Source organism: Panthera leo, chromosome D3 (assembly GCF_018350215.1).
Source record: "Panthera leo isolate Ple1 chromosome D3, P.leo_Ple1_pat1.1, whole genome shotgun sequence".
Taxonomy (NCBI): Eukaryota; Metazoa; Chordata; class Mammalia; order Carnivora; family Felidae; genus Panthera; species Panthera leo.
This window is the reverse complement of record NC_056690.1, coordinates 69,730,519-69,757,070: the sequence shown is the minus strand read 5'-3', so window position 1 is coordinate 69,757,070 and position 26,552 is coordinate 69,730,519. Positions and strand designations below refer to the sequence as shown.

Sequence of the window (26,552 nt, the reverse complement as noted above, 5' to 3'; positions counted from 1 at the left end):
ATGTTTTGCCTTGTTTGGGGGTTACAAAGGTAATGGATCTTCCTCAGGTGGGTAGGTCTGGGGAGGGAAGGGACAGTGGTGTGGTGGTCGCTAAGTCAGCACATAAAGCAAAATTTGGTTAAAATTGTGCTTGGCAATCCTATCAATTGCTCATCAAGTGTGGCATGCATGACATTGGGTAACTGAGCTCTGCTCAGTAATTTGTGGGCACTTTAAGCTGAGAATCCATGAGATAGGATAAAGGTGGGAAGGCCTGCTGCAGATGTCGCCCATCCTGTACCATCATAATGCAGGGTTTACCTCGTTCTGCTTTCACAGTGAGCTGCTCTCAGCGCACGGCCACATGTATCTTCATTGTGGACATGGAGGAAATGACAGCATCTAGCATGGAGCGGGCACATATTAGGTGCTCAGATGTTTGCTTGATTTGAATCTAAAACTTGATCAGGTCTGTAATACACAAGGTCTGTTAAAAGGAGGAGCATTTGACCATCTGTTTCCAGAGTTGGCATCAATCGTTGCTGCTTGCCCACCCGTGCTGAATAACTATCACTCTTGTTAGGAATTGGTCACAGCACTCTTCAGAGTATATTTTTATGTGAATTATCTGCTCAACTAGATGGTATGTTCCTTAAAGTCAGGGTATAGATCTCCGTGTTTGTACTTGATTACATGGTGCCTACCACAGTGTGTTTACCATATAAACCGGGTGCTTCATAAGTGCATCACTTACTGATTCCTGTCTCAGCACATGTGATTGAGCATCTGTTATATTGCGAAACTGATATAAAAGAAATGCCTGCAGAACTGTAAAGTTAATCCTGGAAGGGGTTGTGGCACCTCAGAGTGGGTGAGGGCTAACCCAGGGAAGGTAAGGGTTCAGTGAGGACAGGGCACCGGGACTTGGATTCTGCCCACACGGACAAGTGAGGGAAGGTCATTTTGGACTGAGGAAACCACATGTATAAAGGGTGAGGGCAACAAACTTCACAGCGATGGTCAGACAGTAAACCTTTCAGGCTTATACAACCATCCTCCACCTGCAGAAGCAGCCATAGACCATATTCAAATAGAATGTGCTGTTGTGTACCGATAAAATCTGTGGACACCAAAATTTGACTTTCACGTAATTGACATGTTATCTGGATAGCACCTTTTTTTCTCCCCTGCAAACCCTTTAAACATTTAAAGACCATTCTTAACTCCAAGGCTGCACAAAAACAGACAGTACACGAGATTTGGCCCAGGGCTATAGTTTGGCTGACCCAGGTACAAAGGGAAGTATGAGCACAGATTGCAGGAGCAGAACAGCAAGTACTTAGGGTATGCAGTGATTCGGTGGGTGTGGGTGGAGGCTGAGATGCTACATTTTTTTTTTAATTTTATTTTTTACTTTTTAAAATTTACATCCAAATTCATTAGCATATGGTGCAACAGTGATTTCAGGAGTAGTGCCCCTTCCCCATTTAGCCCATCCACCCTCCCACAACCCCTCCAATAACCCTTAGTTTGTTCTCCATATTGGAGTCTCCTCTGTTTTTGTCCCCCTCCGTTTTTATATTTTTGTTTCCCTTCATCTTTTCATAGGATTTTCTTTCTCTAATTTCACTTAGCATAATACCCTCCAGTTCTGTCCATGTAGTCACAAATGGCAAGATTTCATTCTTTTTGATGGCTGAGTAATACTCCATTTGTGTGTGTGTGTGTGTGTGTGTGTGTATACATATATATGTATACACACACACACCCCACATCTTTATCCATTCGTCTATGGGCATTTGGTCTCTTTCCATATTTTGGCTATTGTTGATAGTACTGCTATAAACATGGGGGGGTGCCTGTGTCCCTTTAAAACAGCACATCTGTATCCCTTGGATAAATGCCTAGTGCACTTGCTGGGTTGTAGGGTAGTTCTATTTTTAATTTTTTGAGGAACCTCCATACTGTTTTCCAGAGTGGCTGCACCAGCTTGCACTCCCACGAGATGCTACATTTCTAACAAGCTCCCAGGGAATTGTGAGGGTGAGGTCCTCACTTACAGCAGCAAAGATCTGAAGCATCATTCTAGTCCCCTTATAGTGCTGATCCTGTGCTGGGCTCTGTGGGATAGGAAAATGGAGAAAATCTTCTGCCTCGAGGTGCTTTTAGTCTATTTGGGGAGAAGACATTTATAGAAGTAGATGAGTGGACGCTCCCAGAATAAGAATTAAACAGCTAGTCCCAGGCAGTGAGCCTCCCTGGTGCTGGGCGCAATGGACAGGTGTGGCATATGGACAGCAGGGGTCAGGCCGCTGGATCCACTGTGTGGGTTGGGACTGGGCCCCCTTGGCTTCCAGGATGTCACACAGCTTGATGTCCACATAGCATCATTATCTCTGCTCAGTTCCTATTGGGACTTTCCTCATTCTTCTTGGTCACTCTTCTCTTGAGCCTTTCCTGACACCTTTTATATGGAGTGGAGACTTTGAGGACTGTTTCTCGGGTGTGCTGTACTCCCTCTGCCTGAAGGGGAAGGCCCAGGAGCAAGCTCAGAGGGCCAGGAACTGTAGGGAGGCTAAGGAAAGAACCCTCATCTGAAGCTTGGGGACAGTGCCATCAAAGTCCTTGGAGCTGGGTGGAAGATCGGCTTCCATGACAGCGGAGGAGGGAAGTTAGGACACCTGAGGGGAGTAGTAGTGTTGACAGTTATTGTTGGCAAATACTGAAAGTTTGCTCTGGAGGTAGCTCAGAGCACTCTTAATGTCTTTCAAGCACTCAGGTACTATAAAGCTCGATAGCATCTTCATAAAGATGCAGTCATTCCAGCAGGCTCACAGGCAGAGTGGAGATCCTGTGAGAACCTGATTCTTCATAATGCAAAAAATGACTCTGGCTTTGTATCCTGAGCTGGGACACCAGGGATGCAAATTGGTGGTGGTTTGCTTTCCCACTAATGAGTATTGATGAGTCACTCTCCTTGATACTGAACTAGAGACCAGTGCAAGCAGGGTCAGCCGGGCACCTGGGTGGCTCAGTTAGTTGGAGCTTCTGACTTCGGCTCGGGTCACGATCTCACAGTTCATGGGTTTGAGCTCTGCATCAGGCTTTGCCCAGACAGCTCAGAGCCTGGAGCCTGCTTCGGATTTTCTCTGTCTCTCTCTCTGTCTCTCTCTCTCCCCTTCCCTCCCCCAACCCCCCTCAAAAATAAGTGTTAAAAAACAAAATGAAGGGCCAGTGACCATCTGGAGGAAAATACCATGTGAAAAAAAAAAAATTGGGGGGGGATGGCAGGACTAAAATTAAAGCCTGCCAGCTGCTTGTGCCGGGCAGCTGACTGACCACAAGGTTGGTTATACTGACCCAGGCACACATTCTGGCTGGCCTTTCAGTCCTAAGAGCTGTTCGTTTCAGGATTGCTGAGAAGGTTCTGTGGCCACGACACTGTGCGCGGGTGCACCCGTAGCCAGGTTGAAAGCAAAGAGGCCCTGTGGCGATGACATACCTACGAGATGGAGACAGTTGTCTGACAGGCATGAGGAGTGCTGTCAAGAGCAGCCGCCGACAGGTCCAGATGCATCAGACGTGTGGTGTCCATGGCCATACGCGCCACTGGCCTGGGGTGCTCCCATCTCCTGCTGGTCTGAGGTGGAACTCGGACTGGGTATTTTCACGTTCCCAGGTGATTGTAGTGTGCAGTCGGGGCCTCCCCCCCCCCCCCCCCCGGGTGGATGGAGAGGGCTTATTCACTTACCAAGGGCTGTATTCTTCCCTGCTAGGAGTTCTCCAGCTTAATGACTTTGCAGATCTCCTAGCTGCTGGGGGAGGTGGAGGGGGATTTTTTGGGGTATGTTTGTGGCTCAAAGAATGCACAAATAAATCGAGGTTGCTGACGACTTAGGAATATGTAAATACACTTTCGATTTGCTGACCACTCTGTTTCACTTCTGCGGGAAAATGGCTTTGTCCCCGAATGCAGCATATCAGAGCAGAGGTTCCCAGGTTTTGAAGATTGGCTCTCCTGTCTCAGTCTTGGCATGTGTTGTTCTGTTCTTTGTTGGCTGGACGCTGCCTCTGACATTGCTCTTTTGTACCACCCTTGAGATGATGGTGCAGAGCTCTGGTGGATGTAACCAGATGCTGGCCTGGCAGTCTTGCTGGGAGAATTATAATTAGATGTGGTGTTCTCTTAGGATCTATAAAGTGCCCTCTGTCCCCACTCCCGTGGGTTACTTACCTGTTGTCATGGTATTAGACCATCTTGTGTTTTGAAACGAGAAGGAAGAGGTGTCCAGATGGCCTTATAACTTCTCTGGAGGACCCCTCGTAGGTAGTGACACATAAGTAGAAACCTGAAAGCTTTATCGGAGTTTCTTGTTTTAATCTTCCAGTACACGAGGGTCTGGATCCCTGACCCTGATGAAGTGTGGCGCTCAGCTGAGTTAACCAAGGGCTACAAGGAGGGAGACACGAGCCTCCAGCTCAGACTGGAAGATGAAACGGTAAGTGCAGGTGGTGGGAGCGGGGAGCACAGGGCTGGCTGGTAGATGGTGGGCTTGAGTTTCCCCTGCAGAGTGGAGCCGCTGAGTCCCTGCCATCTTTCTGTTGCTACTGGCAAACTGTAAAACTGTGCTGTGGCTGTCCCATAAGTGCCCACTGGTGTTGTAGCTAAGAGATCGCTGGTGGCCAAGGCAAGAATCTGCTCAGAGTAGGAGGGTTCCCTTCATGGGGCTGTGGTGTCAGTGGGAGGTGACAAGGAGGCACCATAAGAGACAGTGCATGGTAGAGTGGTCAGAGCACTGGTTCTGGACCCCAGCCTATCTGGGGATTGGGATCCTGGCTCATCCATTGTTAGCTCTGTGCCTTTGGGTGAGTTAGCACTCTTTCTGTACTTGTTACTTCATCAGTTACAGGGGAGTGAAAGTTGATCTAGGGGGCTTATGAGAATAAAATGACCTACTATGTGACATGTCCTTAGAATAGTGCCTGGCACACAGCACTCCACATGTGTTAGCTGTGCAGCACGAGTTCTTCAGTAGTTGACTTTCATGTGGCTTCATTCAGAAGGAAGACAAGGTGGTTAACTGAAATCTTCCTCTTGTACTGTCCGATTTTCTGCTTTTTGTGAGCCTTTTGTGTGACTACCCTTCTCTGTTGTGTGCATTCTACAAATACTTGAATACTTGGACTGTGCTGGGTCATGGAGGTATATGTGGCCCTGTCATTTGGGGGAGGTCACGGAAGTCCAGCAAAGTGTTGTGACACATGGCATTAGGCACAGAAGCTTGTGGATAAGGTGTGGGGTGAGGTGAAGGTGTTGAAGGGGTCATGGGAAGGAGCCAGCAGAAGACTGGGTGGGGGGTGGGGAATGAGAGAACAGAGTGTCCCAGCGGAAGTTGTGTGTGCCAGTGGCCCCAGGCTGTGGTGTGTTCCCTTGGGGTGTGTTGAAGGAAAGGAGGCCTGTGTACCTGGAAGGCCTTGAAGGCAAGGGGTCAGATGGGTGGGCTGAGGACACAGGCAGAGGTCATTTGGGCTGCGGGGTTTGTTGCAGGTGTACAGCCTAGTGACTGGACAAGTTTATACCTTATGCGCTGGGTGTTCTGCTAAGTGAAATAAGTCCCACTGACCGAGATGAATGGCACATGAAATCACTCAATTGTTTTAGATTTCATATGAGGAACAGGTTTTGAAGGAAGTGGCAGGAAGAAACCAAGAAGTGGCTTTGGGATGGGTTAAGTTGGAGGGGCTGCGAGAGCAGGCATTGCTTGGGGGGAAGGCTGGCGGCACTGGTGTGAGACGTTTGTACCATGTCTTTTAGCCTTTGATCATTTACTGTCTGGCTGTTTCTTCCTTCAGGCATCTTGGTCTTGTCTTTGTAGTTAGTGATGACCTACTTGAGAAATAGACCTTGTCTAACACTTTGCCCACATAGTACCTACTGTGGTTGGTGATTAACTCACAGATTAGTAGAAAGAGGGAACTCTCCTCCTGCCATCTTCTGTTTGCAGCCCCCTCCCCAAGCCTATCACTTGGTAAAACTGGGACAGTGAGTTTGTTAAATTTTTTACACCAAGGTGTGCATGCCTCACCTTTCCCTTCCTGGCAGGAAGGGTTGAGGCAAGGAAAAAAAGTTCCCAGCAGATGGAATCCTGTTGACTGTGTTGAATAACATCCCACCCCACGACCAAAACAAAATGAAATTAGTTTCCCCCACTTGAAGGCTGTAACTTCTATTCCAACAGATTTCATTTTAGTTGATCTTTTAAGTGGGTGGGTGTTTTTAAAGGGTTATATGGAGGTAGTGAAGAAGGATCTGCTGTGCCACTGAAACAGAGCAGATGTGTGCCTCCCCAGCCGAAAGTCTGCCCAGCATGACTAATCCTAGCAGCTGCCCGGGAGCCCCCCACCCTGCTATGTGGCCAGTCAGCATGCAGTCAGAAGGGATGCCTGGAGCTACACATGAGCAGCTCTTGAGAAATAATGGACTCTGAACACCTAGCTCTGTCCAGGTCACTCGCAAACTGGTTTGTCCAGAGCGGGCTCTGAGTGGTCCCTAGGAGTGACTAACCTGAGCTGTGGACCAGAGGCAGGAGGGCAGAAGTTGGAGGACTGGCCTCTGCAAGCTTGGAGAACATCTACTCTGCAGCTGAGACCTTCCTTGATGTACGAGGCTGGCTGGAAAATCCACCTGGTGGTGTCCCCACCATTGCCCTCCTGTCCAAGAGTGTGGGTTTAACTGCGGTGGCAAAGGAGGAAAAGAAATTGTTCTGGAGAACAGTGTTCTTAACTCCCAGCTTCTACCTTACTGCTCCCCTGTGTTCTGCTCAAGGTGGTCAGGCTCCTTGGTGTTCTCGAAGAGGTTTCTTCTTGGCTGTTGCTTGCTTGCTTGCTTGTTGTGGTCAAGTACACAAAACATAAAATCGACCATGGTAACCATTCTTAAGTTCACAGTTCAGTGGCATAAAGTACTTCCACGTGGTCGTGCCCACCATCACCACCATCCATGTCCAGAACTCTTGATCTTGCAAAACCGAAACTCCCCACTTGCCTGCAGCCCTGATAGCTCCACTCCACTGTGGCTCTCTCAGTTGGGCTGCTTGGGGAACTCCTAGAAGTGGAATCCTAGACTATTGGTCCTCCTGTGTCTGGCTTGTCTCACTGAGCACAATGTAAGGTATTTTACATTTAAGCCTGTGGGAAACTTGTTGGAAAAGGATAGTGTCCTCTCTTCTCCCCACAGCTGTGATGGGTGCCAGGTATCTAGGTGTGCCGACCCTTAGCACAGTGCTGCCTTTACTGGATCAAGCGTCTTGGTGTAGACTGACCTTGATGATGCATGGAGCTCCCTTGTTTGCCTCGGATAGAGAGATACCAGGCAGCCTTCCCTCGCCGGCCTCTGCCTCCCTTACAGACTCCTGCCCTCTAGTGGCAGGGAAAACTCCCCGTTTCCATGGTTTTGCTTTTCAATTGTTTCCAACTGGAGTTCCTGTCCAGTGTCCTGCAGCCACTTGGTGGGGAGTACTCCCTGTACCCAAGGTCCTGCGGGAGTGTGCGTGAGAGGAAGACGGGTACACGTGAGCCTGAAGGAGGGGGCCGTGTGGCACCTGTGTCTCAGCACACCCAAGCCCTGGAACGTAGGTGGGGCCAGGGTGAGAGGATGGATGTAGCCTGTGTGTGTTTAACAGTAAAGGTCTGCTTTATCAAAGATAAAGTAAAACTGACCTTTCTAATTTTTGGAAATGAAAACCTTTAACGTCTTAAAGATATATTTGCAACTCTCTACTCTTCAGTCTCCATGTAGCTGCCATTGTCAAGAACCATGATCTTGAAGCATGTTGTGCCTCTACCTATATATAAACAAATTGAAGAGGGCTGTGAATTGTTGAGTATTGCAAAGTACTCACGTCACGTTGCTGTGGTTGCAGATACTGTACTAATTTGTGAGCGCCTGTGGAGAAGCCGGGAATTAGACACGCGGCGTGGCTGGGAAATGAGATCTCCTCGTGTGAATTTTGTTTGCAGTTGTGCCCTCTGAAAGGAGAGATCAACATGCTCATTGGCCTGTCCTCTCTCCGCCTCTTTCCTGTCCGCTTCCTCCCCACACCCCCGAGCAGTGTGTGTCTCTGGCATTGGTGGGGGTACAGTTGGCAGACCTTCGGGGCACCTGGATGCCGTTACCTTCCTTCAGGGACATGTGGCAAGAGGCGTGCCGCGAGACCTTTTCCCCAGGGGCCAAGGTGTTCGTCCCAGGAGTGTACGTTGAGGATTGCAGGGCTCAGATGTGTCCCCATGGAAGCTTGATCCCAAGTGGCAGCACGATCGTGTGTTCAGTAAGCTTCTATTTTGTGTTGAAGATGATGGAACCCTTGAAGATGAAGGGTCCAGGGAAAGGCCCCTCCTACTCAGGTCGAAGGACAGGGCCAAATGTGCCCGGCTGTTAGGAGATGACAAACTTGGTTCTTTATGGCAGGAAGCAAATGTTGCAGAAGAACGAGGACCCCTGCACTTGACCGTTGATGGCCTCAGCCCTGGGCATCCTGAGAATGCCCACAGGGCTTGTCAGCCCAGTTCAGGTCAAGTGTCACCTGTGTGCACATCTCGTGAAACCAGAGCTAAGAGTGGCCAATACTCTAGTCGCAGTACAACTTCTTCGTGCAGGCGATTTTGACTACTAGTTTTTTTCTTTCTGTTCTACTGGTTATTTCTGTTAATATTTGGTCACCTAATTTTTTGCTCTCTACTGCTCAGTAATCTACACTTGAGACCGTCTTTGGTTGGCAAGGATAACATGAAGACTGTTGTCATGTTTATATTGTATGCATACAAAAAACATGTAAAGTTATAAAAACTTGCATGTAAATATTAGTAATATTACCGATGTAATTAGTTATCTTGCTTGAGGTAGGCTGTAATTTGTTTTAATAAAAAATATTTTTATTGTCAGGGTGCCAGGGGGACTCAGTCAGCTGAGCGTCCAACTCTTGGTTTTGGCTCAGGTCATGATCTCACAATTCGTGAATTTGACCCCTGTGTTGGGTTCTGTGCTGATGGTGCGAAGCCTGCTTGGGATTCTCTTTCTCTCTGCCCTTTCCCTCCTCTTGCTCTGTCTGTCTCTTTCAAAATAAAAAAATTATTGTAAAATACATCTAACATAAAAATGCCATCTTCACCATTTTTCTAAGTATACCATCCAGGGCATTAAGTACATGGACACTGTTATGTAATCCTCACCACCATCTGTGTCCTTCCTGTAATTGCCCTTTTCCTCCTCTGTATCTGTGATCTCTTCCATCAGTGAGGATACTTTGCCTGGCTGCTTTTGCTTAGAGATGGGTGAACTGTGATTTTTTTTTTTTTTTTTTTTTTTTTTTTTTTTTTGCCTCTGCTCTCCCTGCACTCCCCTCCCCCCTGGACAAGGGAGATTTTGCAATGTCTGGGTACATTTTAGGCTGTCACGACTGAGGAGGAAGGTCTGCTCCTGGCATCTAGCAGGTTGAGGACAGGTTTGCTGCTAAGCATCCTGTGGTGCACAGGGTGGCCAGCACCCACCCCACCCTCTGTCCTAGGTAAAGATGGTGGAGGTTGAGGAATTCTGGATTTAACCCATGCAGGACATCCTGGATTGTTCATGGCTGAGAGACCCCAAGTCAAAAACCATATTGAGATTCCAGGATTCTAACAGTGTGTCAGTTGTGTTTCCTGCAATAAATTGAAATCGAAAGATTAACTTGGACTCCATATTTAAAAAAATTTTTTTTCAATGTTTATTTTTGAGAGGCAGAGTGTGAGCAGGGAAGGGGCAGAGAGAGAAGGAGACACAGAATAGGAAGCAGATTCCAGGCTCTGAGCTGTCAGCACAGAGCCCAACTCAGGGCTTGAACCCGCAAACGGTGAGATCATGACCTGAGCCGAAGTAAGACATTTAACTGACTGAGCCACCCAGGCACCCCTAAAATTCAAACTTCTTAATTCTGTTTTTGTTTATGGCCATTTTCTTAATTGTATCATTCATTATTAAAAACAACCGAGCAATTCTATGCGAGGGCTTGTTATACATCCGTGCATCTGTGGAAATTTGTCTCGCTTGTAATGAATGTAATACATGAAGTGTTATCAGGATGAGAATATAAAAAAGTCAAGGCCAGGAATCTTTAGAAATTTGGTGAGATACTTGACTCTACCCCCATGGCACTCTTTTAGACACTCCCCCCAAATCCACACTCTTCTTGAAACCCTTTTGGGCAGCTACTTGGGAGTTTCTTGTTGACTTCACAAAGCAGGAACATTTGCCATGGTAGAGACCTATCTAAATGCTCCACCATGGTTCTCTACCCCCCTCGTCTCCTGTTTGGGTACCATTGCCACTAGAGGATGATGTGTGTAGCTCTTGTGTTAACACCAAACTCTTGCCAGCTGGTAACCCTGTTTTTACTAGCTTATCTTTTGTCTGGATGTCTTAGCTGTATGCGTAGAGTAGGAGCAAGAAGTTGCCTTTATCTACCATATGTGCTTCTTATTAGCTCCAGGTCCTTGTTTTGGGAGCTGTCATTCAAAGATATTTTTATGGTTATATTCTATTTATATGGTTCTGTGTAATGTAACATGGATATGAATTGGTATGAGAGAGGTCATGAAACAAAATCAGACATTCAGCTAAGTATTCTAAAACCATAGACCCATAGAGTATAGAGCAATCTGGACCAATGCTTTCCAAAGGACGACTGTGCTATAGTAGAATGTTGTCTGTCTGTATTGTCTAGTGTGGTGGTCACTGGCCACATGTGTCTGTTGAGCCCTTGAAATATGACTAGTGTGGCTGAGACACTGAGAAATTTTAACTGTACTTAATTTCAACAGATGTAATTTCCCTATGCTACCTTAGTGGAAAGTGCAGATATGGGCTTAATCCCCTAACTACTTCTTCTGTATTCTCAAGTTTTGGTTAGTCCCAGTATGCTAGGTAGGGATGGACGAGAGATGCCCCTCTCTTCCTAGTCTCAAGGGGAAGGTTGAGATTCATTCCAGGTGGGTGACAGAGAATTCAATATTATGATGAGTTAACATCAAACCTCTTTCTCACCTCCAAAGGCCTTGTTGTTACATAGTGAGGTCTTCTATGCCAGAAAGTGTTCATGGTCCTTGATCACATCCTAAATGCTTAGATTTCAAGTAAAACCACATTAGCTGTAAATGTTCGATACTAACATCAGTGTGGGAATCAAAATCCTATTTTAAAAAAGTCTTAAGTTACTCATTCCCTGCTTCCCTCTGGACGAACACACACCACAAAATCATCCTTGAATCATGAGTTTGCCCCTCCTACATCTTGGTGACTGCTCTGGGCATTTTACTTCTCTATTTCACTGTAACCAGTGCCACTGGCTTATTTGTGGACCATATTTTCACAAAATTGTATACGCCTTTCCCTCTGCACTTGGGGGAGATTTTTTGAGGGAAATATTCATGTGAGGAAATATGGAAGGACTAGCATTTCTGTCTCAGGGTTTAAAGACTCTGAGCTCAGGCCCCGGCTTTCTAATCTGAGAAATGAGGGGTTGATCTAGGTGAGCTTTGTGGTTCTGCACTTGGCTACGTCCTGTGCCGGTGGTAGGGGGGTGGTGTGGAGAGCCACACAGGACATGCAGAGTGAACGTGCTCCTTTCTCTGGGGGGGGGGGGGGGGGGGTAACATGAATCTCCATGGGGAAGTCTTCAGAAAGACTCAGAGTGGGAGGGTCGGGTTAGAGTCCCAGTGACACCTGTAACTCAGCCAGAGATGAAGGGGACCATCACCTCTAGAACTTAAAATCTCAACATGTTCTGTTTCCCCTTGTTGCCCACCTTTTGGAAATTTTGTGTCCTGTTCAGGATAGCTAGTTTACTGGTCTCCCGTATGGAGTCACCTTTGCATGAAAAAGAGAATGGGCTTGATTAACACACAAACCCCCAACAGGAATCTGTACAAGGAAAACCTCGCTTACATGGGTAACTTGATAATTTGTGGGGATGTCATTCTATAAAGTTTGCAATAAAAGGAATCCTAGATTTCGTTCTGTAACATGCCTCTTTGTAAATCCAGCAGGATGCTGTGGGGAGCTGCTTGTCTTTAAATACAGGTATATGTCATGTGTTACCTTCCTGTCTCTAGATTGTGGATATCTTGGCTCATTTGTAAGATGGTCTTTGGAGGCCAAGGAAGAGTCTATTCATGAAAGTTTCAGACTCCAGTGTTGCTAGCTGTCTTCCAAAAAGGTCCATCAATCCGAACCCACAAACAACCCACCTGTTGGGCCACATCCTTCATATTTAAGGTCTTGGCAGTTTTTACACCTTTGCTTATGTGATATAATGCTAATAATCTATTTGTATCTGTTTGGTTAATGTCACTGAATAAATAGCTTTTCATGTTCCTTTTGTACTTTTTGTGGCTTGTAGCCTCTGCATAATTTTCTGTTGGGGTGTTGGTATTCTTTTCAGCTTCTTAAAACTTTGGATATTAAGATTAATTCTGTTAGGTAATGCAGAATCTTTGTCCTCTGCTCATGGTGTGTTTCATGATGGCTTAAAAATTCCATTTATAGTCAAAATACAAAATTTTGTGACATACTACTGGCTTTTGCATCATCCTTTGAAAGTACTTCCTTCCAAAGCTCTTAAAACTACCTGACTACATTTTCTTACTAGTTTTATTTTTTATTTTAGTGGCGTTTTATTTATTTTGTATTTTACCTAAAACTCACTTTGGTCTTTGAAGGAATGAGAATAGAACCCTAGCTCTATTTTCTTTTTCCTTAAAAGGCTTTGTTTATCTGCTGCTATTAGAGGGGAAATTCATTCTTAACCATTTGCTCCAGCATTCTTCTGAACAAATTTTCCTTCTGTGTTTGTTATTTCGGGATCTGCTATTAGGTTTCACTTACCTGCCGATTTTAGCAGCATTATTAAACTTGCTGGTTTTAATATACCTTAATATCTGGTTGTGTGTGACCATCTAAAAGTGGGAGAGATGGGAGAGAACATTGATATTTATGTTCTTTTAAAAAACTGTTCCTCTAGTAAATTGAAGCTATGTCCGTAGACTTTCTTGAAAGGCTTCTATAGAATCATGGTTCTTAAAATATCTGTAAACCACCTGTTGCAGAACTACTTGTGGATTTTTCAAAATTTCAACTCCTAAACATATAAGTAGTGTTTGGGGAAATTGTTTTTACAAGCTCTCAGATGATTTTTAACAACACTATAAGGAATTTAGGTAAGACATGATAAACTGTAGCCAGGATTCTCCTATTATGTAGATAGGTGTGTACACGAGTCAGTTTTAAACATAACCTGTCAGAAAGCATCTTTGAGTACTCCTGTCCAGCTGCTATGCTAAGGATATAAGAATAGCACCTTGCATTTGAGACTTCCTGATTATACACATCTATAGATCTCGAGCTCCTATCATATGTTAGGTCAAAGTAAAATTCCTGCCCTAGAGTCGCTTGTTGTCAGGATGTTGAGGAATATGTGTACACCTGGAGGGCATTTATGGAGAGCAGTTTGTTATAAGGCAATCCAAAAAAAAAAAAAAATGAACGTGTTGGATGATGGGGCGGAGGAAGGCATCAGCATTAAATGGGGGTGAAGAAGGTTGGCTGCATGGGAGACAGAGCAGTACTCCTGTTGTGACCAGGATTCAAGACTCAGTAAGTATCTTTTCTTTGAGAAGCCAGTAGAACATGTCATTAAATCCTGTGCTTCCTGAATCTCTCCTGTCATTCAGTCTTTTATCTTGATATACTGGGATTCTGTTACCAGCAAATTTTCCTCCTGGGCTGGTCTCTTAGGGCAACATAAGTACTTTGTTCGGTTTGCTCATCTTTAAAAGAAGGTTATCTGTCTTCATCATGTATGATCATGTTAGGACCGTGATCCTAGCCAATGTGACAGGATATTGGATACAGGCTAAATGGTTCATAACCCTGCCTTTCTGTGTCTATTACTTGCATTTCTTTAGATTCGGGAATACCCTATTGATGTCCAAAGCAACCAGCTGCCCTTTTTGCGGAATCCAGATATCTTGGTGGGAGAAAATGACCTAACTGCCCTTAGCTATCTACATGAGCCTGCAGTTTTGCATAATTTAAAGGTCCGTTTCCTGGAGTCGAACCACATCTACACTTACTGTGGTAAGTGGCGTGCATCTGTTGGCTGCATGTGTTTGAAAGTACTTACAATCTTCAGACTTGATGTGTTAAACTCTAATGGTTAGGAATCCTACTAGCATTCTCCTGAGTACCTCTCAACTGAGACCCTTGAAAGGTTTGCAATCAGTGAATGTGGCTTAATTAGGCTGCCCTACATCTCTGTGGGATGATTGGTGTTAATCACAGCTCAGCCGGGGAGGAAGTGGACCACACGATGTGGCCTGACTTAGGCACAGTCCCAGAGCCTGTAGGACAGCAGTAAGTAGATCCCAGGGTCCTAGCTCAGAAGTCTGCTCTCTCCACTGAGCGCACTCCTGTGAACATGCCTGGCTGGCTTCTGTCCTCTAAGGAAGTCCTGTCTTTGTCTGACTCTCTCCCTTGCCATGTACAGACATGGTGCGTGATGAATTTGTCAAATCCATGAGCAGAAAACATGGCAAATACTTTACAATAAAATGTCCTCAAAATTCTCCTGTTTGGTTTTCTTGAAACTTCTCAATTTCCCACATTCCAGTTTTTTTCTTTTTTGAATATTAAGTGGTATGGTAAGATCTAGATCCCTAGAAACCATTGTCTGTGGGGCAAATCATTTTAGGATCTGGTTGAGGAGTCAGGCCACGGGTTTCTTTGTGGGGGTTGTCCCAGCTGTGCCTCAGAGCCATGGTCTTGTCATCACAAGTGAGGCCTTAGGACCAGAGTTCTTCTCACAGTGATAATCCACTTGGGTTTGGAATCGATGGGTTGGCTACTAAGTTCCAGTGAGCTTTCCTGTCAGACGTCACTGCGTGAGAAGTAGTTTCCCCAAAACAACTTCAACCCAATTGCTAATGGCGATATTATCTGAAAAAGACCATTAGTATACAGAGGTTTTAATAAGTTGGGTTTTTTTCCAACAACAAAAACCTCCCATTTGAGGAGAAAGGAATAAACCACCATCAGCTTCAACGTTTAAACGTATCCCTTCTAGAAGAGGTCCTGGTGTCTGTACACGCTTACCCAAATGCACATTGGCTCCTATAGCATCAGCTGTTGAGTGTGACCAGTGTTGCCCAGAGCTCTGAGTCATCAGGAAACACTTGTTTTCTGCTGTGAAAGTGGCTGAGATATTTTAGGAGAATGTGTGGCCTTAGAGTATAATATCAAAATTTGAATGCTGTGTGAATTAGGGTTTTATACAACTCTCTAACAATCAGTAGAACATGTAAGGCTGTTTCGAAGAATTCTGCAAGTCATTAGCCTTAGGGGGAATTTATCAGGGTCTGGGGCCTTGTTTTTTGGTCCAGGTGGTCTTTTCGGGCAAACTTCCATTTGAAGACTTGGTGGGTGTCCTTTTCCTCCCTTAGCCTGAAATGTAACAGACAAGATTTTTCCAAGTATTCTCTGGCATTTCTTTCTTTTAAATAGACTTTAGTGTTTAAAGCAACTTTAGGTCACAGCAAAACTGAGGGAAAGATACAGAGATTTCCCATATAATACCCTTTCCCCAACCATTGATGAACCCACAGTGGCACATCATCATCACTCAAAGTCCATAGTTTCCACTGGGGTTCACTCTTGGTGGTGTACATAGTGTGGGTTTGGACAAATGTATAAGGACACGTATCCACCATTATGCTATCCTAACCGTAGATTCACTGCCCTAAAATCCCTTATGATCTGCCTCTGCATCCCTCCCCACCCCACCCCCTCTGCTGCCCTGTCCCTGGCAACCCCTGATGTTTTACACTGCCTCTATCATTTTTCCTTTTATAGAATATCATGGGGTTGGAATCCCCATATGTGGCTGTATATACATTGGCTTCTTCCACTTAGTAATACTCTAAGCTTCATCCATGTCTTTTCATACTTGGATAAATCACTTTTTATAGCACTTACAGTCCATGGTCTGGATGTATCGCATTTGATTCACTTATTGAAGAACATCTTAGTTGCTTCTAAGTTTTGTCAATTGTCAAAGCTGCCACAAGCATCCACCTGCCAGCTGGTGGTGTGGATATGTTGTCAACTCCTTTGGATAAATACCTAGGAGTGTGAATGCTGAATCCTACGGTAAGATTGTTTTGTGTAAGAGACTGCCAAAGTGGCTGTGCCATTTTGCGTTGGACAGCAACAAAGAGTTTCCACTTCTCCACAGCCTCACATCCAAGTTAGTTGGCATATAGTACAATGATTTCAGGAGTAGATTCCTTAATGCCCCTTACCCATTTAGCCCGCCCCCATATGAGTGAAGCCCTATGATATTTGTCTTTGACTAATTTCACTTAGCATAATACTCTCTTGTTCCATCCACATAGTTGCAAATAGCAAGATTTCATTCGTTTTGATTGCCGAGTAATAGATAACACATTGTATGTGTATGTACGTGTGTGTGTATATATATATATATATATATATATATATACACACACACACACACACCCCACATCTTCTGGATCTCCTTTGCACTGCTGGTGGGAATACAAACTGGTGCAGCCACTCTGGAAAGTGGTATGGAGGTTCCTCAATTGTTTCTATGTATTTTGGGTACTAGTCCTTTATCAGTTATGTTTTTTTGCAAATATTTTTCTCATTCTCTGGTTTGTCTTCTCATTTTCTTGACTTGTGTCCCTTTTCAAACACCAAAGGGAGACACAGTGGTGGAGATCTCCCATTTGGCAATGACTTTTCCATTCCTGTTTTCTCTTCCCCACATGCCTGGAAAAGCTCAAATTTTTTTTTGTACCCTTGTCAGTGGTTCTTTCAAGATCCAGAATGTGCTGTTTTGGGAAAGAAAAAGGCATGCATTTCTCTCTTGAAGATAATAATTTTTTTCTTTTTACGTTCTCAAATATTATGTGCCCTTCCATAAAAGATCTGGAATGTTAGGTGATTTGCTGACTCTTCATGCAGTGTGTATTTATTGAGTCTATCATTGTGATGTATGGTTCTGGGGATGCAAATTTTTTTTTTTTTAAAGTAAAAGGAAAGATAATACATGATATAATGTGATGTGAGCTAATAAAAATCTAACACACAGTGCTTACTATGCAAGATGCTGGTCTAAGTTCTGTATTAATCATTGTCCTCAGGACAATCAAGTAAAGGTAATTGCTGTTCCCAATTTTATAGTCCAGGAAACTGAGGCACTTAGAAGTTAAGTAATTTGCCAGAATAACTCAGTTAATAACTGGCTGAGACAAGATTTGACCTTAAGATATGTAAATCATGTTACATGCCCACAATTTGTTTGTATTTAGGTAAGATAACCCATACACAAATGAAAATTTGTTCACTTCCTAGATTTCAATTTAGAGATGGCTTATATTTATTTTTATTTATATTTTTTTATTTTAATTATAACATGAAATTTATTGTCAAAATTGTTTCCATACAACACCCAGTGCTCATCCCAACAGGTGCCCTCCTCAATGCCCATCACCCACTTTCCCCTCTCCCCCAACCCCCATCAACCCTCAGTTTGTTCTCAGTTTTTAAGACAGATGGCTTTTAAAGCCTAACACCTGTTGGGGCACCTGGGTGGCTCAGTGGGTTAAGTGTCTGACTTCGGCTCAGGTCATGATTCCATGGTTTGTGGATTTGAGCCCTGTGCCAGGCTCTGTGCTGACAGCTCAGAGCCTGGAGCCTGCTTCGGATTCTGTGTCCCCCTCTCTCTCAGCCCCTCTGCTGCTTGCACTCTCTCTCTCAAAAATAAACATTAAAAAAAATTAAAAAAGCCTAACACCTGTTGACAGAATTAAGCATCCTCTTCTCTCTGGTTGTGCAACATTTTTATGTATTTCAGGAGTTTAATTTGAGCAATGGTGTACATGTGTGTACATGGACCTGTGTTTATTCCATGCACTAGGGCATGTGGAAGCCCAGCTTTCTTTTCTCCAACAGGATTTGGCACAGTACCTGGACAACAACACAGATACGTCTTGATTTAGTTGAGTGATTGGTTGTGATTGATTTCATTTTTCATGTTTTAGTTTGATGGATATGAACAAGGGCCTTTGAAAGTGGATGTCAGGTGGCTGTATTGCTATCAGAATCTGACTACATTGTCTCTTTGCAGGTATCGTGCTTGTTGCCATTAATCCTTATGAACAGTTGCCAATCTATGGTCAAGATGTCATCTATGCCTACAGTGGCCAAAACATGGGGGACATGGACCCCCACATCTTTGCTGTGGCAGAAGAAGCCTACAAGCAGATGGCCAGGTAAGCATGACCTCAGCCTGGGAGTCCTTCTGGGTAGTCCTTCTGGTAGAAGTTTCTGCCTTCCTTGACTGCTTTTGCCTAGCAATCAGTTGGTGATCCTGGGATTGAGTAAATTTCCTCATGGAACCTGAACCTATTCTTGAACAGTGGCTCCCAAGACCTTGTTCATTTTCTGAGCAATGAAATAAATGGATGCCTTAGATTTCATGTCTCCTTGGCTTCCTTTTGGCACTCTTTCCTCCCCTCTGGTGTCACAAATTCATTTTCTAGCATCACCCTTCATTTTGCAGATTCCACTGCAGATTCCCTTTGAAGGAACCAGGATTCTTGGACAACTTAATATACCAAGCATTTAGATAGGAATTTTAGAGTTTCTCTTTAGACACTGAAGTAAATCTCTGTATTGCTCTTTTTTAGCTCTGAAAGATGGGTACTGGTCTGTTTCATTGGAAAATGGGCTAGGTGATTGTACTAAGGTTCTACAGGTAAATGGAACAAGTAAACCAGGGATGTGTGTGTGTGTGTGTAAGGAATGGCCTCATGTAATTGTGGAGGCTTGGCAAATCCAAAATCCACAGGAGAGGTTAATAGGCTTGAACCCATGGAAGAGTTGATGTGTTTGAAGTCTGAAGGCAGTCTGCTGTCATGATTCTGTCTTGGAGGAAGGCCTTCATCTGATCGGTTGAGGCCCACCCACATTATGAAGGGTAATGGTAAACAAAAATCTGATTTGAAATGTTAATCTCATCTAAAAAATATCTTCACTAGCACTATCTTGACCAGTGTTTGACCAAATGTCTAGGTACTCTGGCCTAGCCAAGTTGACAACTAAAACTAATCACCACATTGATGGTCTTAAGCTATTCAGGCATAAGGTAGGGAAAGAAAGTTTCACCAAAGTTTTGGTGGAAATGCATATTCCTGTTCACACTAACGTGCTGGATCTTGTCAGTCATCTTTCTTGCCATTTCTACAGAACACCTTATGGAGCTAGCAGAAAATGTAGGAAAGTCCTTTGTGGGGAGTAGGGCCACTTAGGCTAATTTAGTGAGAAGGAGAATCCCGTTTAAGATGGTCTGTGCTTCAGTGGATCTCAGAGTATAATTGTCAGCCTGATTAACTTTTCTAATAAGGCAGCTTTTATAAGCTTGTTTATAGATTTAGTGTGGTATTGCTGGTTGTAGAGCTCTGTATATAAAAAGTTCTGCTTCCTTCTAGATTTATACTATGTTCAAAATAAGCAGTGATGGGAGAACTGAGCAATTTAACAAACAGAATGATCCATAACCATTTCTCCTAAATGTAGTAGGGGGGGGGGTGTGCTAAAATGGTCTCAACCTTTGATCTCTTTAATGCCATAAGAAAGACCACATACTGTATAAATCTACTTCAGGGCTTGGCCAGAAATCACTTACCTTGATAACTTACACAAACCTAACAGTGTGGTTCAAGGCCATGCCATGTGGAGAGAAGAATGGGTTTTAATGTGTTTTAGTACATAGCCCCATTCATATATTACTGTGGGAGGTCAAGTGTGTGGCACAGTGGAGAGAGATCTGGGGTCTGGACAGGCTTCCATGCCTTGGGAGAATCACTTAAGCTGAATCTTAAACTATCTTTCTCCTTTGGAGGATGGTTTCTTTATGGTTATAAAACAGAAGGTGGGTGTGGGTTACTTGTGACTTCCTACCATGCTAAAAGTTCTAGTAGCTCTTTGACGTCTCTTTGGATGGATGTCACTGATAATTATTTTTCATTTCATTCTCTTTTACCCAGTTGTGCTTAGATGTACCAGAAGTTGTTCTTTACCAAAGACTTCTTGAGGTGCCCCCAATAGCTTTTGGAATTTCCTGGCCTCCAGCTTTATCCACACCATAGATCCTCTTGCCTAGATGCCTCCATTCTTCCTTTCCATGCTTGAAGCTGGGTTCATGGTTCTTCTACAGTCGGGGTATTTCATTTGTTTGGGTCCTTGTTCACATCCATTAGAAGGGGATGTGGTTGTACAGGGTGGTGTATAGATGGGTTATAAATCTGGCAATTAAGGGGCTTGGAGGTTAAAGTTGAGTGAGGAATTGCTTCCTTAAGGGTTTTATTTTAAGGTTTATACTCCTTGTACTCTCTGAGTCCTAGGGTGCAGCCAAATAATTTTACTGAAATTCTTATGCAATTTTTGCTCATGAACTTAGACTAGAAGTAGAAGGACCAGCACGTGTGGCCATAGGAGAGAGCTATGGTTGAATTTGGTGGGGTCAGTGGCTTAGCGTTTCTGTTACTGATCTGAGAGACAGACGCACTGGAGGCCCCTGGAGAATCTTTGCTGTGCAGGGAAAAGAGGAGACCCATTGGTCAGATGCAGGGGAGGGAAGGGAAGGTTGTTGCTATACTTCCAGTATAGATCTGCTCTGTTAATTCTAGATGCTAGAACATATTTAACAATACCTGCCAACTGTGTTGTGCTCTTCCTGACGCATCAGTAATAGTTGAAATAACCATTAATTCAACAGTGTGCTTTGAATCTGAGCCTCTGTAACAGCTGGGCGAAATGAAGGGTGTAAGAAACCAAAGTTAATCACTTCACCCAGCATTACGCTGAGTTTGTGACTTAGTTCGCCTTGGATTCAGCAATTCTTTCTCGTGATTCACTGAGGATTTGATTTTTCTTTCTTGATATGGCTCACGTCAGGGACTCTCCAACTCTTGATGTGTTCTGAGTGGGTCAGGGAGCCTGTCACAGCTCAAAGGGATAAATACAGACCATCATCCCCATCCTGAGAGCTCCCACGGAGTCCTGTGCTGGAGGAAAGGAGGTGGAGGAGGAGACACAAGGACAGCCAACAATTGGTCACTGTCCCCGTCTCTGTTGAATTCATTAAGGCTGGACTTGGGAGTAAATGGAGATTTGAAATGAAGTAGAAGAAGAATCGTACGAAACCTCCCATTCATGAGTTCTGGCCTCTGCATGAGAACCTATAGTTCCTGTGAGACGGGGTGGGGGGTCGACCTCCACTGGTTAGTACTGCTCCTTTCTCCCACTCAAAGATCCAGAATGCCTGCTCTTCCAGTTTTACCTTTCTCAGCCTCAGCTCCTGCATTAGATTGTATCTGCAGACATTGGTGTGGTATGCATCATTTGCTGGGTTCCTTACTGAATGAACACTGAAAAATGTAAGAACTTTCCTTCAACTCTGCAGAGCACACAGTCTGGTTAGAGAAGATGTAATAGTGGGCCAAAAACACCTGTAACAACAGGAAGTGTATATAAAAGCCATGCATGGGGTCATTTGACTTGAGTCTGGAGTCTTGACTGTCACAGATGGTCCAAGAAAACTGCAGCGTTTAAGCTGCATCTTGAATTGGTGGGATACGTAGTGAGAAGAAGGCCTCTGGGGGGCTAGAATAGGGTGATCATAATTCCAGAAGTGGGGCATCAAAGGCATGGTCACAAAACCACAGTTACCTGTTGCTTCATACCCCTTGGGATGTGTAATTAAAAAAGCCAAATGACAAATGTTGGAAAGGATGTGGAGGAATTAGAATCTTCATGTGCTCCTAGTGTGAATGTACAGTGTGCAGCTACTTTAGAGAAGTCTGACAGTTTTCAGTAAGTTAAACGCAATTATTGCATGACCCAGCAATTCCACTCTTACGTAATTACACAAGAGATGAAAATATGTTCACGTAAAAGCTTATATACAAATGTTCATAATAGCATTACTCATAATAGCCGAAGGATGAAAACAGTCTATCAGCTGATGAATGGATAAAAAGTGGTACATCCATACAGTGAAATATTATTTGGCTATAAAAAAGAACGAAGTCCTGATACATGCTACCACAGAGATGAACCTTTTAAAACCCTGCCTGGTGAAAGCAGCCAGACACAGAAGACCACATATCATATTCCATTTACATGAAATGTTCATCTAGAGAGAAAGCACATTAATGTTTGCCCTGGGCTTGAGGCTAGAGGTGAAATGGGGAGCGGTTGCATATCAGTATCTTTTTAGGGAGGGGATAAAAATGTTCTAAGATTGATTGTGGTGATGGATCTATAGTTGAGCAAATTTTCTTAAAACGCTTTGAAATGTATACTTCAAAAGAGTGAATCGGGTGTTCTGTGAATTATCTCAAAAACTGTTAAAAAACAAAAGTATGGTCATGTACAGTTAGGGGCCAGACTGGAGACCTGTGAAGGCCGGGGTCAACTTTGGGAAGACAGTGTGTGTGCTATTAACAGAGGGATGAAGAGATGGTGAAACAAGTTTGGGAAACCCTGGCTTAATCCGGTGAATCATCTTTAACACACAGATTCTCAGAGCAGTGATGTTGACGTGCTTTCTGAATTTTAAGGTGGGGATGCATTTTAGACACCACACTGTTTTCAGGGGTTTTCTCAAGGGACTGATCTCACTCTTTGGGAAACACTGGTCTAGAGTATGGAGACATCTTAGAGCTTGTTACATAAGGAGGTAGTAGGATGCAGAATATTCAGAGAACATTTTTTTTCCTCCAGTGGGCCCTGTTTCATAATATTTTCTTTCCCCACATTCCTATACCTTTTCCAGGGATGGAAACCTCTTGTGAGCAGCTTCTGTTGTGCATAGAATTGGTCTGTTGTAAATAGCCTCTATATAGTGAATGATCGGGAACTATGGGATGTGAGACCCTGGGACACATGTCCCTTTCATTTGCTTTAGGGTCTGTGACTGATATTCAAGAACGGGAGGAATCAACATATTCATGCATTTCTCCAAGTGCGATCCATTATCCCCACCTTGCAGGCAAGGATAGAGACTTAAGGATGTTAAATAATCATCGAAAGTTATGAAGATAGTAAATGGATGAGGCTGGTATCCAGGCTTGGTCACTTTGCCCTGAAGCCCCTGCTTTAGCTGAGAAGCCTTACTTCCCTCCCTCAGTGGTACCTCCTGATCCAGATGGTCTTCCAGAACAGAGCCGGTCCAGGACACCATGAGAGCCAAAGGGTAGACCTTTTCCCTTTGGCTTAAAAGTATCTAAGGTTGCACAGTGAGACTAGAGTTTCAGTGCATTTTCTAGCTTTGTTGGTGAAAGTGGGCCATCTTATTGGACTGGCCCTTTTTTGAGTTGTGTGTTGCTTTCTTCTGAAAGAGTGAGGATACTGCAAAGCAAATCTACTTGCTCAGGTAGCCAAGGTAATTGAACACGCACATTTCCATCTCACTCTGCTGTGTTGCCAAGCTGTGACTAATGGTGAAAGATGGGACAGCTATTACCTGGGATCCCGGGGAGGCATGTAAGCAGGCACACCTGTGGCCCCGGGGGCCAGTGGTGAATGGAACAGACTCTTGTGGGTGGGAGCCTTCTCAGAGATGGGGAGGAGCTCCTTGAGAGCAGAAAGCCTGTGTTCACAGGGGAGAGAAGGAATCAAATTTATAAACCCTGCTTGGGTCCCTAGAGAGGTTATCTTGGTGGCTTTGTGTCCCTAGAAGTATGCAGAGTTTGTAGAGAACTCGAAGGTTTTCCAGGGAACAGTATGGAAAGGAATATCCATAGTATAAAAGTGGTGCCCCAGAAATCTAGAGGCCTTTCAGGTAAACAGCAGGAAGAGAGTTTTAAAGGGTTAAAGGTACGAGTAGAAGTGAGAGGCTGGAGATGTGTGCTGTAATAGAGAGGAGATAAAGTCTGAATTTTCCATCTTTGGAGGTGAAAATGATAGATTGGACAACTTTACCTTCTTGGTAATTGGGGTGGAGTATTTGTGGGTTATGGGAGAAAGGACTCAGGACTTTGTAGGGTTTTTTCAGCTACAGACTCTGGGATTAGGACTGTTGGGAAGATAATTTTTTAAAAAGAACTATATGTAAGTGGCCTAAATCCACATTTTGTTTTGAGATCAAGTTTTAGCTAGAATGATGTCTGTTTCTTCCTTATTTTGTGACATAAGTTGGTTGTTACTCAGGATCTTTCTGTGGTTTGGGGGAAGTTGGGATGTGAAGTACTTTGTGATCGGCCTCCAGTTTTCAGTGAGAGCGCTGAGGTCATGCTGAGGAGAGCAGGGCCATGTTTGGTTTCACTGAAGTGTTTTCTGTCCAAGTTCTGTTTTCTGGTAATGTCTATGGACAAATGTTTTGGCCTCTGTGCTTCTTGGTATCCTAACCCTTTTTTTTTCCTTGAAAATTTATTGATTTATGAGAGAGGGAGAAGAGAATTCCAAGCAGGCTCTGCACTGAGCCCAACTTGGGGCTTGAACTCATGACCCATGAGATCATGACCTGAGCCGAAACCGAGAGCCAGATGCATAACTGACTGAGCCACCCAGGCACTCCTTGGTTTCCTCATCCTTTATGAGAACATTGGCTCTACCTCAGGGACTAGGACCCAGTGGGAAATTATGAAGAGCCTTGAGAAACTGTCAAGCACTGTGAACATTTGGGGTGTGGATGTTGAAGTTCATTGGCTGGTGTTGACTACAACAAATGACCGAATCACTGGGAAGACCAGTGAGGAGCACCAACTTGTTGAATTTTTACAATAAACTTTGAAATTATGACTTGAGTCAACCCTGATTGATGGGTGAAGTTTTGTTTTCCTTCCCATTCATGATGGCTTCAAGTCAGGACTGGTTAGAACTAGGTTGCTTTAGGACAAGATCCAGAAGATGCTCAGGATGTCTGGACACAGGAACAGCTTTTAATTTCTTCTCTTACATTATGTCTTATTTATAGAACATGCCCTGAGTAGTCCCCCTCTGTTCAAATTCTGGGATGCTCTCCTTACCTAAGAGATTACAAAGGGCAATCCTTAGGTATAGAACATAAAGCACTATATAAAACCCATCATGTTTAAAATTCTATCTCCACTGTTTAAATTTCTGAGTGTAGGGGAAAGTTAAGTGTGCAGTGAATGTAGCTAACGATAACATCCCTGTGTTAAAAGAAACTTGAGTGTAAGTGTATATTCTCTTAAAATGGCGAGTTTAGAAAAGAATAGCCCTGGACCATTAGTTGTCCATGCTTGGTGAAGTTAAGGCCTGTATCAAAAATCGTAGAGCTAAAAGATTTTGGCTCCCGAGTCTTCGGTTTAGTAATCCTGACTCTTTCTCTTCCCCGGGGGAGTCTAGCATGTTGGAAGGAGAGAGCCTGTAGTCGTGTGGTGGAAGTCAGTTGCGCTTTGAGAAGGCCAGAGACCACATCCCAGCAATTGGTCCCTTTGGGTGCTGTTTTTGCACATCCCTGGTGCAGGGAACTGTCTCTGAAATGCCATATTTAACTGCTTTCATCGTCTGGAGTTTCTTGATTCCCCAGTGCTCTGCTTGGTCTCCCTTTGCTTTCACCCACAGGTCTGAGCTCTGTGCAGCTGTACAGGATGGTGGGCATTTTCTTATGTGTGGCGCTCCCAGCTTGAGGCCGGATCCTGGCTGCCACAGCCGTTCCTGCCAGTGTGGTTTTCAGACCCTGTCCCAGAGCGGCCACCCTTAGATACCATCTGGTCTTTCTGATACTGGTGCTCATTAGATGTGGTGTGCCAGATGAGGTGAAGAGTTGATTTTCATACAGAATTTCTGTTGGGGGAGCCTACAATTGCATTCGCATTTGGCAGTCATTTCATACTGTTGAATTTTCATAAGTTTGCAAGCCGCTAAAATTCTCTTCCCACCCCAATCTGCCCACATATGCATAAGAACTATTTTTTTTTCTTTTACAACTTCAACTAGATTTAATTGACTGGTAGTAAAGTGCATATATTTAAAATGCAGTTAGATTTAAATTGCACATACAAGTAGACACATTTTGACATATTTATATACCCAAGAAATCATCACCACGATTCAGATAATGAACATTTCCTTAACTCCCAAAAGTTTCCTTCTGTTCCTTTGAACTCCACCCCTCTGCTCCCAGATAACCACTGATCTTTGTCACTATAAATTTAAACTTATTTTAAGATATGGTGCCCTCCTTCTGCATTTGCACAATTGATTTTTTTGGCTCTGAGCAGGATTCCAGTTACTTATATTAAAATTCACCTTTATGCCTGCACCTCACTCTAGCCCGTGTATGTTTTTCAATCCTGATTTTCGCATCTGATATGGTACCTCCCCCTGGCTTGATACACAGGGAGATTTACCGAATCTCTTGCCTCTGCTCTTATCCGTTGAGGAAGAAGTGTTAATCTGGTTCGACTCCTGTAACATTCTGGGAGTA

At 44.1% G+C, this 26,552-nt stretch overlaps 1 protein-coding gene across 3 annotated transcripts in view; it reads left to right on the top strand.

The window, feature by feature from the left end:
- MYO5B (myosin VB) overlaps nucleotides 1–26,552 on the top strand; it is a 338,880-nt gene that overhangs the window by 140,216 nt on the left and 172,112 nt on the right. For all 3 annotated transcript variants that reach the window (XM_042910156.1, XM_042910155.1, XM_042910154.1), the window contains 3 exons: nucleotides 4,368–4,478; nucleotides 13,975–14,146; nucleotides 18,219–18,363. In XM_042910156.1, coding sequence (XP_042766090.1) covers nucleotides 4,368–4,478; nucleotides 13,975–14,146; nucleotides 18,219–18,363 — 428 coding nt within the window. The remainder of the gene's footprint in view (nucleotides 1–4,367; nucleotides 4,479–13,974; nucleotides 14,147–18,218; nucleotides 18,364–26,552) is intronic.